The 16,311-nt window shown below is 58.2% G+C and overlaps 1 protein-coding gene across 1 annotated transcript in view; it reads left to right on the forward strand.

Moving 5' to 3' along the window:
- The window catches only part of RTN4RL1 (reticulon 4 receptor like 1), a 72,992-nt gene extending 58,768 nt beyond the window's left edge, over positions 1-14,224 (forward strand). The window contains exon 2 of the mRNA XM_060646956.3: positions 11,121-14,224. Coding sequence (XP_060502939.2) covers positions 11,121-12,445 — 1,325 coding nt within the window. The 3' untranslated portion in view covers positions 12,446-14,224. The remainder of the gene's footprint in view (positions 1-11,120) is intronic.
- The last annotated feature ends 2,087 nt before the right edge of the window (positions 14,225-16,311 follow it).

Genomic DNA, 16,311 nt, shown 5'->3' on the forward strand with positions numbered 1-16,311 from the left:
CACCTGGGGGAAGACTGCCAGCTCCTGGGAACCAGGAACTGGGTCTTTTGTCCCCAGTGCCCTCCTGGCATGCTGCCTGGCCCGTAGGAAGGGGTGGAGTGAATGTTTGCTGAACTAATGCATGGTCTGTCAGCCAGGGAGTGACGTGAGCAGACTTCATCAGAGGAGCCAATCGCCCCCAAGTCCAGCAGGAGGTGAGGGGGACTTGGGCTGAGGCCAGGGGAGCGGGCACTGGAGAGCTGTGTTTGCAAACACCTACCTTCTCGTCCCCCACAAACCTCTCATGTGACTGGGGGAGCTTGATTTCCCACCAAATGGAATCCTGCCTCCTTCTGACCTCTTTCTTTTCAAATTCCCACCCTCCTCCCTACCTTCGCTCTCAGCTAATGACTCCCTTTTACTTCAGGGAGAAAAGAAACCTGGGAGGCTAACTCCATCATCTTGTCATTTGAACATATGGGATTCCCTCCTGTTGCGTCCTGAGAGGTAGTCCTTCAGCGCTGCTCTGGGTCTGTTGCTTTGGCCCCCTCACTCCTATTGCCTCAGTTTTTGTTCCTCTCTCTCCTGAATCATGCCTACAAGCATGCAAACAGGCTCTAGTTTCTTCTCTCTTCAAAAAACAAACACCTGGGGCACCTGGGTGGCTCAGTCTGTTGAGCATCCGACTTTGGCTCAGGTCATGATCTTATGGTTTGTCGGTTCGAGCCCTGCGTCAGGCTCTGCTGAGTCTGCTTGGGATTCTCTCTCCCTCTCTCTCTCTCTCTGCCCCTCCCTCCCCCTCATTCAAAATAAACAATAAGTTTTAGGGGCACCTGGGTGGTTCAGTCAGCTGGGCGTCAGACTTTGGGTCAGGTCATGATCGCACCATTTGTGAGTTTGAGCCCCACGTCGGGTTCTCTGCTGTCAGCACAGAGCCTGCTTCTGATTCTCTCTCCGCACCCCCCCGCCCCTCCCCCACTCATGCTCCCCCCTCCCCCGCCAAATCAATAAACTTTAAACAACAACAACTTCCCAGGACCCCACGCCCCTCCAGGTGCTGCCCTGTTTCTCTGCCCCCTTCATAGCCAAGTTTCTGAATGAGTGGCCTCTGGGTGCTCCCTGACATCCCCACCCCACCCCAGTATTCTTCCCTATCCATCTGAGGACAGGCTGGGCCATGTGACTGACGTGAGTAGGAGTGCTATGTCCTGCTTGAAACCAAACGCAGTAGTTGGCCATGTCCTCTGTCCCCACTGCCACGAGACAGGCAGGGTTCTGGGCAGAGGATGTGTTCTCTGCCCAGATCCCTGAGCAGAGCCCCTGCTGTCCCACCTGAGCCAGAAACCAGCCTCTGTTGTGAGCCACTGAGACCCTCCCCCCAAAGGCCTCTTGTGTCCTAACTTGTCCTGACTGACACAGTGCAGTCTCCCCACAGATTCCTCCCACTCTAGTATGTACTCTGTCCCGAACTTTCTCCCAGAAAGGAACTTTCTGGCATTACCAATCACCCCCATGTTGCCAGAGGACCGCACCTCTCTGTCCTCACGTAAACACTCACAGCCTTCCTCTCAGCAGAGGCCACCTTTCTTCTTGAAACACTCTCGGCTTCGGTCACACCGCATGCCCCGGCTTTCCTTTGACGCCACGGGCCATGCCTTCTTTACATTCTAGAACCGTGTTCCTGGAGGCCTCCATCCTGTATCTCCTCTCTTGACTCTCACAGGTGACCTCATCCATTCCCACAGATTTGAATACAATCTCTAGGCCCATGAGTCCCAAGAGTGCTTCTCGCCTCTGGGCTCCAGTTGGACATCCAGCTGCCACCAGCTGAATGTCTCTGGAAGTCTCCTCAGACTTTGTGTATCCTCAATGGAGCTCCTGTTGGCCCCTATCCCTGCTTTCCCAGGCTCCTCCAGTCTCACTGTACCCTCATCCTCTGGACCCACTTACTGTCCCTCACACTGGTCCCCCGTGTGTCCGGCCAGTTCTGCATCCTAGACATTTCTCCTTCTGTCCACTGCTCTCTGACTCCATGGCCTCGCCCCCTTCAGGCCCCCCACATCTCTCACGGATGACAACCGCAGGCTTCTCTGCCCCTCCTCTGGCTCCCCTCTAATCCATGCTCCAATAGCAGCCCCCCCCCCCCCCCCGCCCAAGTTCTATCATATTGCTCCCACTTCAGGCTCTTCGGTGGCTGCTTGCCACACCCAGAATTAGATCCAAACTCTTCAGCTGAAGCTTTCAAGGCCCTCCAAAGCCTGCCTGTTGCCTTTCTAATGGCAGCTCCCGCCCTTCCCTTCTTCTCTCATCTATACCAAGTTTGGTCCTGTCCCAGGGCCTTTGCACCTGCTGTTCCCTCTGTTCTTTGGCTCCTTCGTTTCCTTTAGGTTTCAGCTCAGGTGTCCCTGCTCAGGGAGGCCCTTCATGAGCACACAAGCGAATGTCAGCCTCCTCCCCTCCCATTTGTCTCCGTCTTAACTCCCTCATTGTGTCCACAGTGTCAACTACCCTTTGTCCATTTGGGCTTGTCTGTTTCCTTTTGCTTAATCATCTCCCAGCTAGAACGTGTAGGTTCCGTGTATGTTCCGTGAGGGAAAGGGCTGGATCCTACTATTGCAGCACCAAGCACAGAGCTGTTGTCAAATGAATGAAGGAGTCAGGGGACAGATCCAGAACAGGGTGATCCACAGCCCGGATGTGAGTTCTGAATGCCTTTCACTGCCAGCGAGGAAAGGGTGGCTGTTCTGGGAACTAGGAACGAGGGCTCCTGGAAGAGACTTCTGCGCCTGCTTTGCAAAGGCTGGGTCCCATCTCCTGTTTTGTGTCACCCAGTGCCAGGGCCTTCAGGATTTGGTAGATCCCCACCCCTACTCTCTCTCCCTCACCTCCCTTCAGTGTCCCCCAGGCAGGCAATAGACACTTGCCCCTGAGGACAGTCCCATCCCCACAGAAGTTCACCTGCCCCACCAAATACACCTAAGATACCACTCCAGTTTCAGTGAGCCTGTCTGGTGCAGGTGGGTCCACAGTTTGCTGTGGTTTGGGAGGGAAGGAAGGTAGCCTCCAGGGTTTGGAGGGAGGAGGCACGACGCAGACCCTTCTCAAAACCTCCTGGGAAAAGCTGGCTCTCAGAGGCCCTTGGCCTTCCGCCTTGAGCTGCCACTGCCCAGATTCTGGGGCTCCCAAACTGAGGAGCAAATCTGAGTAACAGAGGACACATGTTATGAGCCCCAGAGGGACTTCCCGAGGTAAAGGCAGAACCCACATACCCTGGGCATTCTGCACAGAGCTGGCAGCTCCAGCTGGGGAGGGATGGGCTGGGAGAAAGGCCAAAGTAGAGGGGTCAAGATCCCATCCCCACCCGCTGTGTCCTGGGGACAGCCAAGGCCTGGCAGGGAACTTGAACCTGGGTCTGAGCCTTGACCCGGTGTCCCATCTCGCAGGTCCCTCTGCCAGGCTTCTGGGGCCCGAGAGCACCAGGGTGGGTGTGGTGAAGGCCAGAGTCCGCTGGGGGTTGGGGAGAGCACACAGTCCTCCCCCTCACAAATGCCTCCTCTACAGCTCGCCCTGGGCTACAGTTCAGGGGCACAGCCTACCCGAGTGTTTCCAACACCCAATAAAGCAGGTGCTCTGCCTCCCAGTTCCCGGACTAAGAAACTGAGGCTTTGGAAGCTTAGTGACCTGTCCGAGGTGGCCCAGCTGAAATGTCTCTCGGTGGGGCTGCTCCCAAGGCCAGGCAGTACCAGGGTACCCGCCCCCCCCCAGGGAGGCACCCCACATCGAGAAGGTGGCAAACACAGCAAGGCAGAGATGGGGAGCCTGGTTGCTCCAGTGAGGCCTCCTGAGAGCGCGGCAGCCCAGTTAGCGTGGCATCCCAGCCAGACCTGTGCAGGGGGCTAGCCACGGCAGATGGAAGCCAAGGACTGTTCCAGTAAGGGGCCGCCCGCTTCCCAGCCAGGAGTGATCCCAGAGTAAGGATGTAATGCAGCACGTCAGGAGGAGAGCGGGAGCTAAAGGCAAAGCAAGAGTGAGTGCCGAGATAAGACGGGGATATCACAGACCTGGGCCCTCTCTCTGGACCGGAGCTCAGGGATGCTGCAGGATGAAAGGGCCCAGGCTGCCAGCCCGTTGGTGGCGTCCAGAGACAAACATATGCTTGCATACACACATGCGCCTACGCAGATGCTGTGAACACGTGCACACCTGGCCGTGTACACACACAGGTAAACGCACAGAAGCACACATGTGCATAGGCGTGCTCAAACCCATGTGCACACATGTACGCATGCTCTGTCTAGGCCCAGGCCTGCCTCCGGGGCTGCAGGCACTAGACCTGAGGTGTGGGTGTGGGTGCCTGGAGAACATTCCTGCTTCATGCCTGCCTGCTTGTCCCCTCCCCTGCCTGTGCCCAGAGACTTTTTTTTTTTTTTGTGGGGGGGGGGGTGGTGGTGCAATTTGGCCCTAGGTAGGGTGACTGACTTGTGCTGGTTTGTTTGGGACTTTATGGTTTTAGCACTGAAAATCCGGAGTCCTGGGCAAAGCCGCATTGATCACCTGCCCCACGTGTTGGACAGGCCTGATGTGTATGTGCCCCTGCAGAGTGCTCCCCACCATCTGTCCCCTTGTGATCGCCCAAGGGCCCTCCAGAGAAAGCCAAGGCCCAATCTACTCTTATTAGAGACCTCAGTACTGAAACCACTATGTTTATTGAGCACCTACTATGAGCCAGGCCCTTGGCCTAGGGTTTTCTTCTTCTTCTTTTTTTTAATGTTTACTGATTTTTGAGAGAGAGAGAGGGATGGGCAGAGAGAGAGGGAGATACAGAATCCAAAGGAGGCTCCAGGCTCTGAGCTGTCAGCACAGAGTCCTACATGGGGCTTGAACTCACAGATGGTGAGATCCAGACCTGAGCGAACTCTGACGCCCAACCGACTGAGCCACCCAGGAGCCCCGTAGGGTTTTCTTCTTAAAAGAAACACATAGCAGGGCTCCTGGGTGGTTCAGTTGGCTAAGCATCCGACTTTGGCTCGGGTCATGATCTCAAGGTCTGTGGGTTCAAGCCCTGTGTCGGGCTCTGTGCTGACAGCTCAGAGCCTGGAGCCTGTTTCAGATTCTATGTCTCCCCCTCTCTCTCTCTGCCCCTCCCCTGCTCACTCTCTGTCTCTCTCAAAAATAAATAAGTAAATTAATAAATAAATAAACATACATGAAAGAAAGAAAGAAAGAAAGAAAGAAAGAAAGAAAGAAAGAAAGAAAAACATGACTGTACTAGGCACCGTTTTAGGCCCTAGGGCACAGCAGGGAACATACCAGACAAAATCACTGTCAGTGGGAGGGGACAGAAAAGGAACAAGAGAAATAAATAAATGATGTACTTTATTAGAAGAGCATAAATGTTAGGGAGGAAAATTAAACTGAAGGAGACCATTTAAAATAGGCTGCTGGGGATGTGCCTGGGTGGCTCAGTCAGTTGAGCAATCCACTTGATTTCACCTTGGGTGGTGATCCCAGGGTCGTGGGATCAAGCCCCATATCGGGCTCCAGGCTGAGCATGGAACCTTCTTGGGATTCTCTCTCTTCCTCTCTCTCTCTCTCTCTCTCCCTCTACCCTTCTCCCCCTCTCCCCAGCTTGTGGTGTCTCTCTCTAAAAAAATGTAAAAAATAAATAAGACAGGCTGCTAAGGAAGGCCTGACCGAGAAAGTGACTCTGTGAGAGACCCCAATGTTGGGGTGAGGGCAGGGGCCCCACGGGTATCCTGGAGCATGGGCAGTGCTCCAGAAGGAGAGAGCAGCAAAAGGCTGGAGGCAGGACGCGCCCAGCACGTGAAAAGAGGGAGAAGAAAAGGCTGCGGGAGGGAGGAGAGGCGGCGGCCAGGGCCCCAGTGAGGACTAGAAGGTCTTACTGAGCACGATGGGGCCAAGGGGGTTTGATCAGAGGCGCCACGTGCTCTGACTCAGACTTCCACTGCTGTGTCAGTGGAGATGTAGGGGCAGGGGTGGGAGCCCGGGGACCACGCAGGAGACTATGGTGATGGGCCAGGCAAGAGATGATGGCGGCCCAGGCTGGGGTGGTGGCCGGGAGACGAGGGTGGGTTCTGGGTATGTCCTGAAGCTGAGCCCACAGGGCTCCCGGCAGACTGGGTATGAGGTGAGAGAGAGGAGTCGGCGTGACTCTGAGGTTCTCATCCGAGCTGCCAGAATGAAGGAGCCGCCTTCACCTGAGACGGAGAAGATGCGCGTGGAGGAGGCCTGGGGGGCCGGGGAACGGCGGCTCACCTTCGGACAGATTGCGTGGGATGGACGGAGAGATGGGGAGGCAGGTGGATTACAGGCATCTGCAGCAGGGGCCGTGGAGGGAAGCCCTGCTCTGCCCAGGCTGGCTGCCTCGTCTTCCGGGCCGGGCCGGGCGGGGGCGCTATAGGAAGTGGCCTGCACTTGGGTGCGGCATGCAGGGACAGTGCCAAGTGGCCTGGGGCGCCAGTCGCTCTGTGAGCACAGCCAGCCTGGCCCTAGGCTGTTATCTGACCGGCAGAGCCATTTGGTTAGCATCGATTGGCTTACAGAGGAGCAGCTGGCAAGGCCCGGGCAGGAGGGAGGGGATGCCTGGCCCTGTGCAGAGGGAGGGTGGGCTGCGGAGCCGGAAGGATGGGCCACATGGCTGACAAGTCTCTGAGGCTCAGAGAGCCCCTAGGGACCTGCCTGGGGGCCTTGGGGGGATTCCAGTCCATGGGGCTGTCCCTGCGGGGGTGTCGACAGAGGTGGCCGCTTTGGTGCCAGCAGGTTGCAGACTCAGGTCAGAGGGAGGTCTGATGAGGTCTGACTCAGGTCAGATGAGGCTGCCCTGCCTGCCCCATGCAACTTGGAGCTCCTGGATTTGAGGTCAGGGGCGTGAGGCCTGCTCTACCACCTCTTCGCCAGCTGTGTGGCCTTGGCCAGCGGGCCACTTCTCTGCGGGTGCCTCATTTCCTCTGCAGTGGTGTGGTAGTATGGGGCTTCCATGTAAAGAACCTGGTGCATGTTTAGGAGTGGGTCCTCATTGGTTAGCTCCCTTCCTGGGGGGAAGCTGAGGACCCCTGCCATTCTAGACACTTCTAGACATCTGGCGTGGGACGGGAGCAGGGGTCCTGTCAGTGCTGGTTCCAATGGGGACCTCTCTGGCCTCCCCAGGCCTGGGTTTCCCCAGCCTAGGCTGGTGTTACAGCTTCTTTGGGATCTCTGGCTACTTGGGGGCTGATTGAGGGTGACTGGGGTAAGATGTGGGCACACTGCCTGTTTCCATACCTCAGTGCCTTTGTACACACTGTGCCTTCTTCCTGTTATGCCCTTCCCACCCACCCCGCTAGGTCCAGCCCCACAGGGACATGCATAAGCACATCTGGGGCTGCCGAATAGACTGGGTGAGGTGCTGACCATGCTCAGGCCACTCACCCGCTGCCCAGCGGGTGAAGGGTTTTGGGGTTTGCAGGAAGGAGAACTTGTAAACAATAGAATCTCTACTGTGTATCCTCTATACTGGCAGGGGAGCAGAGGGCTTAGTGGAGGAGGTGGTGTAGGGGCGGCAGGGACGTTCCCTGAGCTTCTCACACACACACACACACACACACACACCCCTTAGCACCTGCTCTGGGCCCCGGCACCTGGTCAGACTGCCAGGTATTGTGAGACCTCCTATCTGCTAATGAACCCAGGAGGACTCACCCCGGCTCATCCCTGGGCTCCTCCTTGCCCTATCACATTGGACATTCCAGGACTTGAGGCAAATATTGAATGGAGGAAGGAGTGAATGAGGCAGAGGAGCCTCAGGTGAGCTCAGATGGGGGGGGGGGGGAGGGGGCGGGCAGGAGCTTTGGGAGTCCGGGTGCATGACCCTGGAGGAGAGCTGAAGGAGGAGAGCCTGAGGAAGGGGGAGCCCAGCCTGGCTTTCTTCAGCCCCCTCAGGCAGAGCAACCCCTGCCACACCCAGGAGGGGGCTGAGGAAGCAGATGGGAGGGGGCGCAAGGCTCCTCCTCAGACACTTACATGGCTGCTAATTTGCAGTCTTAAAATGCACGGCAAAGGCACCGGCCTCGGTGTTAGTACATTAATCAGGCAATCAGTGGGTTGGGGCTCCCACCAGCACACGGAGGGGGCACAGGAGAAGCTGTAGCTCCTGCCTGGAAAGAAACCCAGCAGGGTGATGATCCAGACCCGGGGCACCTGCTGCCTCAGGCAGGGGTGCCAGAGGTGGGTGAGCTTGTCTGGGAGGGCTAGTCTGGGGCCTTGGAGATGTGACCAGCTTCCGGGGTGGAGAAGCAGACTCAGCTGAGACCCACCCCAGCACCCAGTGGAAGGGGGCAGGGGTAGTGCAAGGGCAGCTTCCCTGGCCTGGGTCCATGGCATCTGGGCAGTACTGAAGGACGGAGAGCAGCTCCAAGCATTGGCCGGGGCCCCTGCCTCCTTCTGGGACCCTCTGGGAGGAAGGGAATGGGTTGCTCCTGCCCTGGGTCCTGCATTTACCCAACACACCTGCCAAAGTGTGTTCACAAGCTGGCCGTTCTGCCCCGGCCTGGATTTTTGGGCATTTGGCTTTTCCCCGAAATGGGGATCTCCGCCTGGTTTCCCTGTACCCCAACATTCCCTGGGCACCTGTCTAAGGAAAGGGTGTGGCTCTCCATGGGGTCCCCCAGCTTTTCTGGGGACATTTGAGAGAACCCCAGCCCAGGGGCCTCACAGAGACATAGCCACAACAGCAGGGAGAAGGGTCATCTGCCCCCATCAGGTCAGGGGGCAGGAGAACCCCCTACGACCACACAGTAATTCTGAGGATCAGAGCATCGCGAGCAGAAGCACTTTGTAAACTTCATAAGCTGCACAAATGTCGAGTGGTATTAGTGCTGAGCCTGCCACAGCTTATCCCTGCCCCCACAGTGAGTGTCCCTCTGCTGCCAGACTTCAGGAAAAGCCTCTTTCTTTGCAGTCCCACCCCCCGCCCCCAGGGTCTGGTGTGGCAGTGTGTGTCCCACAACCACAGGTGCATGGCCGTGGCCTGGTCCCTTTCAGCACAGTGAGCACTGTGATCGCCCCACCGAGCGGCAGGGCAGGGGCCACTTCCCTGGGGCAGGGTCCCTGGGAGACAGCAGCCTGGCCAGGGGTAAGGAGTGCGAGCTGAGAGTAGGGAAAGGGAGTGTCAGTCTCTGTGGAAGGTGCAGACAGTGTGAGTTGGGCCTTCATCCCAGCCCTGGCTTTCGGTGGCTCGAGGCATCGGGCAGGCTCCCCGAGAGTCAGCTGAAGCTTGGGGTCCAGGCTCCTGTCCCTCCCTGTCCACACTCTTGCTTCCCCCTGCGGGGCTGGGACACCCCCTGCCAGACTGAGGTGGGGAGTGGGGGGGCCTGGAGGTCAGACCCGAGCCTCCACGTGGGGCAGGCTAGCATAGCGATCATCTCCTACCCACGTTACAGAGAGGGAAACTGAGGCTGCGGAGGCACCAGCCTCAGGCTTAGCCTGCAGGCTGTGCAATGGTCGTGGTGACTGAAGACACTGCAGGAGCCACATGGAGCGCAGGAGCCCAGCCCAGGAAGGTTCCTCACAGCTGCACTGCCACCGCCACCACTGCCACCGAGGTCATAATTGCTCTGAAATCGCAACCGAACCCAATTATGCAAAAACAAAATTATATGCGATGATTTTTATGTTGGAAACGTTTGGTGGAAGCCGGGTGATTACAGGGGGACGGGAAGCAGCTGCCACTCTCTGGGAGCCCATAACTCCCAACAGCTGGGAACTGTCACTTATTTACGATGCCATTTCTGCCAGGAACGAGGGGGTGGTGGCTAGGCCTGCCTGAGCCTGACCATCAGACTAGGGCAGCAGCAGGGCCTCAGAGCCTGGCCCAGTGGCCCCTGTGAGGCTGGGAGTGGGGCGGGTCTGAGATCGGCCGGGAGGGCAGGTTCTTTCTACATGCTCTGGGCATCGCTGATGGCAGCGAGACTCGGCTGAGCTGCCGGCCGCCCTGACCTCTCCCCAGAGGCCCGGCTGGCCAAGCTGGAAGGGACGGGCAAGAGGCCAACCCAGGCGGGGATGAGGTGGCTGCCGGGCCCTGCAGGGTGGGGCTCTACCAGCCTGGAGCCTGTCTTTCCCACGCCGGCGCGCCTGCCGGGCAGCCTGGGGCAGCTGCGACCCTGGAAAAAGGCAGGTAATGATGATCGTCCATAATGAGGCTGCTCCGATAATGAGCACGGGGCTATTATCCGACCACAGGCTGGACACATCCGAAAATAAATTATTTTAAGGATCCATTAACGAATGCCTAATTAATGCCCAATTAGAGGGAAGCTACAGAGGAAATGCTCGGGACAGCCGAGAGGCGAGGCCTGGTTTGCAGCCACAGCCTGGGAGTTTAGGTGGGGAGAGGGGAGAGGCCAGAAGGTGGACCTGATGGGGGGCAGCAGATAGCTCCTGGCGGGGGGTGGGGGGGGTGCAGAGCCTGGCCACCATGATGCCTCCCCCAGTCCACACACATGGGTCCTCTTAGTACATCCTCATGGCGCTGGAGGGGACAACCAGTATTTAGAAACTGAGGCCCAGAGAGTTTGTCACATATTTGAGGATGCGAGAGGCATGGTAAATGAGACGTCTTTTGAGATGAACTTTGGTATCGTGCATGCATGCTTGCCTTGTTATTGAGAATAAATACAGAGACTCCTCAGGCCTCCGTATGTTCACTTTGCTAGACCCGGAGTCTGCCCCACTATCTGTTCATGTGGATAACAGCGAGTGAGTGACAGAGCTGGAACAGGAACCAGAGGCTGGCTTCTGTGGCCTGGGGTTGTGACCCCCACCCCCCACCCCCCGCAGGGCTGACAGAGCCTGAGGGGGCAGGACTAAGGATGGCGGGCAGCCCAGGCTGGGGAATAGAACCCCCAGTACAGGTGCAGGGCCCAAGTGTTATCTCACGCCAGGTGCGGGCCTGGCTTGGGCTTGAGCCCTGCCTTCCTCCCATCTGGAGCCTCCCCCAGGGGACTGCCGTCCCAGACTGCCGAGTTCGGCGCAGGCCAGGCCAGAGCCTGGCCTGGGAGGGTGGCACACCCACCAGCCCCGCACCCCGTCTGTCCCCCGCGTCCCCCGGCCGACCCTGACCTGGCTGTGCTCTGTCTCCCCGCCAGGGTGCTGTGTGGAACTGTTGCTGCTGCTGCTAGCCGGGGAGCTGCCCCTGGGCGGCGGCTGCCCACGGGACTGCGTGTGCTACCCGGCACCCATGACGGTCAGCTGCCAGGCGCACAACTTTGCCGCCATCCCCGAGGGCATCCCGGAGGATAGCGAACGCATCTTCCTGCAGAACAATCGCATCACCCTCCTCCAGCAGGGCCACTTCAGCCCCGCTATGGTCACCCTGTGGATCTACTCCAACAACATCACCTACATTGACCCCAACACCTTCGAGGGCTTCGTGCACCTGGAGGAGCTGGACCTTGGCGACAACCGGCAGCTGCGGACGCTGGCCCCGGAGACCTTCCAGGGCCTGGTGAAGCTCCACGCCCTCTACCTCTATAAGTGCGGGCTCAGTGCCCTGCCGGCAGGCATATTCAGCGGCCTGCACAGCCTGCAGTACCTCTACCTGCAGGACAATCACATCGAGTACCTCCAGGACGACATCTTCGTGGACCTGGTGAACCTCAGCCACCTGTTTCTCCATGGCAACAAGCTGTGGAGCCTGGGCCAGGACACCTTCCGGGGGCTGGTGAACCTGGACCGGCTCCTGCTGCACGAGAACCAGCTGCGGTGGGTCCACCACAAGGCTTTCCACGACCTCCGCAGGCTGACCACCCTCTTTCTCTTCAACAACAGTCTCTCCGAGCTGCAGGGCGACTGCTTGGCGCCCCTGGCCGCCCTGGAGTTCCTCCGCCTCAACGGGAATGCTTGGGACTGCGGCTGCCGGGCGCACTCCCTGTGGGAATGGCTGCGGAGGTTCCGCGGCTCCAGCTCTGCTGTCCCCTGTGTGTCCCCCGAGTCACGGCAAGGCCAGGACCTGAAGCTGCTGAGGGCCGAGGACTTCCGGAACTGCACGGGGCCGGCGTCCCCGCACCAGATCAAGTCACACACGCTCACCACCACCGACAGGGCCGCCCGCAAGGAACACTACCCGCCCCACGGCCCCACCAGGGACAAGGGCCACCCGCACGGCCATCTGCCAGGCTCCCGGCCGGGCTACAGGAAGCCCGGCAAGAACTGCACCAGCCACAGGAATCGCAACCAGGTGTCCAAGGCAGGCGCCGGGAAGCAGACCCCCGAGCTGCAGGACTACGCCCCCGACTACCAGCACAAGTTCAGCTTTGACATCATGCCCACGGCGCGGCCCAAGCGGAAGGGCAAGTGTGCCCGCAGGACCCCCATCCGTGCCCCCAGCGGGGTGCAGCAGGCCTCCTCGGGCCGTGCCCTGGGAGCCTCGCTCCTGGCCTGGATACTGGGGCTGGTGGTCACTCTCCGCTGAGGACCTGAGGCCCCAGCACCCAGCACTGCCAATGTCCACCAAGGAACAGAATTTCTTTTCTTTTTTTTAACAAGCGGAGGATCTGCTGGGTTTCAGGCAAAGGCTGGTAAAGCCTTTGGCTGCTGTCTGGGCCCTGCCCGGTGGATTATAAACCCAAAGTGTACAGCCCCAAGTGGGAAGGGATTGGCGCATCACACCCTGCTGTCCCGGCCAGGCCCTGCCGAGCACCCATGGACAGCACCCATCCAGCAAGGCGGTTAAAGCACGCAAAGCGAATCCTTCATTAGCAACCATGGGACGGTGCCCCACAGGAGCTGGGCTCTGTGGAATCCCGGTCATTGGAGAGGTCTGAAGGGCCCCCCGCCACTCCTGGAGGAAGCAGGACTCAGGAGAACAGACGAGGCTCACCCAAGAGGCTGGGTCCACCAGCCACCTGGGAGCACAGGAGCAGGTGGCATTTTGGCTCTTGCCTGAGGCCGCGTAGTCAGCCTGCCCTAAATCCAACCCTCAGTCCCTCCCTCGGGGGTAAGGCCTCATTCCTGACGTCTCAGGCTACCCTGGCAGACCCAGGCCTAGCTGCTGGGCTCCAAGAACCAATTACCAAAGGAAAGATCATCAGAGGCTGAAATTTAGAACTGCGTCAAGTGCAGTGAGGCTCTCACAGGAGGTGCAGTTTTATAACTACGTCCACTTATATATACACACTCTCTACATATATATACACACAAATGCACAGCCCCGCCCCCCGCCCCACTCCCCTACCAGACTGTATGTCTTCTCATGTTTATAAACTATACGGAAAACTATTATCTGTTGAACTAAGGATTGTATTGGCGATTTCTAGCAAGAAAAGAGTCACAGGATTTTTTGTCTAGAATCCCAACCTGGCAACAACAGTCACCGTGTAACCTGGGCTTGCCAGGGCCTAGGGCAAAGGGTCAGTGGGAGGGGTCAGGGAGAAGGGGAGGCAGCAAGAATCACTTCAGGGGACCAATCTTCTTAGATGTTCAGAGCATCACCTTGTTTTTATATGCAACACAAGTCCGGCTGCCGCCCCAGAGCATCCCATAACCCCCACCGTACTAGCTAGCTGTTGTCGTCAGGGCGAGAAGTGAGAAGCAGCTCATTGGACATCAGGGAGCCAGGCCCGGGGGCCGGGCTTGACGGAGAAGGGGAAGGAAGGGACTTTGGGTCTCTTTTGCTGACGGGCAGGAAGCATCCACAGTGTTAGCCCAACAGGCTGGACAGTGTCGTCAGCCTAGCGTTTTGCCAGCAACGGTCTGGACAGGCCAGGGAGACTCTGGGCATGAGCCCAGGCCTCCAACATGGCTCAGCTGCTGAATTTTTCCTTGAGGCTCTTTGATGGCCATCCCAGCAAGGGTCCTGTATAGGTGGCAGGAGGGAAAGCATCAGGTGGCCTTAGCAGAAGGGGGACAAGAGGGCATTTCAAGAACCATCTCAGGCACTTCTGCATAACGGAGGCCCCATCCCTCCTGGCCCTTCTGAAGATGCCCAGAGACGGGCAGAGGTTGGGGGGGGCCAGACTCAGGGGTCAGGAATGGGGATGTGCAGGGAGTGGAGCAGGCAAGCCCAAATAGGGGACAGTGGCTCTGGTCAAGTCTGGCCACGCTGCCGGCCAGGGCCCCTGGAGACACAATCTCCTTTGAGCTTTCCACAAACCTGAATTCCCCACCAGAGAGGATGTGTGTGAGGAATAAGAAACACTGAATCCAATTAAGAGAGAAAAATAATAATAATAAAATTTCTCTTGGACAAGAACCCTGTTTCTCATTTCCTAACCCTGCATTCCTGAAATGGTGGCAGATCCCAGATTTTGGTGGGGTGGGCGAGGCTGGCCGGGCACAGCACGTTTGTTGGTGGGAGGAGCCGTGTGGGGCAGGGGCACACTGACTCACTGGGATGCACACGTGCACACGCGTGCGAGCGCACACACACACACACACGCGCGCTTGTTCTCTGTTCCATGGTCCTTCCCTCGCCCTCACAGACATGACTCACTTCCTACACTCTGGCTGCGCTGGGTCAGCCCAATCTCTGTGGCTCTCCCTGGAGCAGGCAGGTCCTGGATCCTTCCTGGCCTGTGCCCAAGAGCCTCACCTGCGGCACCTGAGCTGTTGACTGTTCGGGGGCTCAGGAGTGCCTGGAAGGGAGCTGCCAGTTCCCGGGGCCCACTGGGGTTTCCAGGAGGCTAGGGACCAACCCAGACGGCAGCAGACAGGGTCTGGAGGCTGTCCCTGCCTCTCTTGCTTCAGAGAAAGGAGGCAGTTCTCCAGATAAAGAGGGGAGGGCTGTGTTTTCAGGCCTGGCTGAACAAACCTTCCTCAGTCCAAAGCTGGAAACATGCACTAAAGGGAGTTCGGTGACGGCAGAACAAATCGTCCGCTCTCCAGTGGCCTGCCTGCTCTTACCCAGGCCGGTGTCAGGGCCCAGCTGTCCCTTGGAACCCGAGGATGTTGTTATTTCGTTGACTTCATTTCCAACTTTAGACAGCAAGGCCCTCAGTGGGAAAATCGAGTCCGAGCACTTTATTAATTTTTTTTTTTCAAGACTTAGTCCTGTAATATGAAAGCGAAATGTCAGTACGAGAAATGCTAATGTTTTTTAAATGATCCACTTCTGTCAAGTGCAGCACGGTCTCTGGTTGCCGACTGTTGTTAGAGACAAGGCAGAGGGGCCCAGGACGCCAGGTACATTTTTAGCAGCTTTCTCCTCTAAGAGGTAGAGGGAATCAAAGCAGCTCTATCGTGGATGACATCACTTGTCACTCAGAGGCTCACACGCTACGCAGTTACGATGACACCATTGCCCAGAGCGCCAGAGCAAGTTGACAAGCCAAGGGCTAGACGCAGCGTCCCTCCTGGGTGGTTCAGGGAAGGGCGACGTGCGTTCTTGCCCCTGGGAATCCTGTCCTCCTCCGAGGGGCTGAGGCCACCCCTCCTTCGTTCCCCATGGGGCCAGCCCCTCCGCCATCTTCGCTCAGCACATTCCCTGCGCCCTGGGAGAGAGCCATCTCCCCTCCTCCCTCTCTCCCCTCCTGCCACACAGTCCTCCACTTTAGGGGGTGGCCTGGGAGAGGGGCTGGGTGGCCACTGGTGGTCTCAGTGGCTCTGCATAGAAGCTCTTCCCTTGACCCCAGAGCTCAGTTGGCTCCTTACCTTTCATTCAACAAGTGCTGATCAAGGGCCTACATGTGCCAGCCATTGGCCTAGGCTCTGGGGACATAAAAGTGGGAAGATGTGACTCTCCTATTAGGAGCGCAGGGTCTGGATGTGGAAACAGGCATGAGACTGGTGCCTCTGTTAGCGCCCCGAATCATGAGAAAGTCAACTGAGGACAGTCTAGGAGGACTTCAAGGAGGAGGTGACACCCCGTGGCTCTCAGAGGATGAGGAGGTGGCCAAAGAAGAGTGTGGGGAGTATTTCAGGCAGAGGGCTGGAGGGCCACAGCAGCCCCATGCTGGTTTGGGGTATCAGCAAAGAGCTGTGAGTCAAGGGCTGGAAACCCTGGGTGGGGGGGGCATGGGAGGCAAGACTGGCAATGGGAAGGCTGGGGGGAATCCTATTCAGGGACTTGGATTTGCTCCGCAGTGGAGGTGTGGCCCCCTCTGCAGTCCTCTTCCCTACCCGCCCTGCCCCCCAGCGTTTCTCCAGGCACGCGGTCCCCACTCGTGGCATGCTTGCCAATGTTCCTCAACAGTGGGTTTCATCATCCCAACTTGCCTCTTCTGCTCAGCCAGATCCTTCCCTCGTGCCAGCAAGCTGGAGTGCTCCCTGGAAATCTGCCTGGGCCGGAGTCCCATTCCCAGACACCTGCTGCTTCCAAGCTCAGAAAGTATCCCGCAGCCG

The sequence above is a fragment of the Panthera onca genome, chromosome E1, assembly GCF_046562875.1.
Source record: "Panthera onca isolate mPanOnc1 chromosome E1, mPanOnc1 haplotype 2, whole genome shotgun sequence".
NCBI classification, from domain to species: domain Eukaryota; kingdom Metazoa; phylum Chordata; class Mammalia; order Carnivora; family Felidae; genus Panthera; species Panthera onca.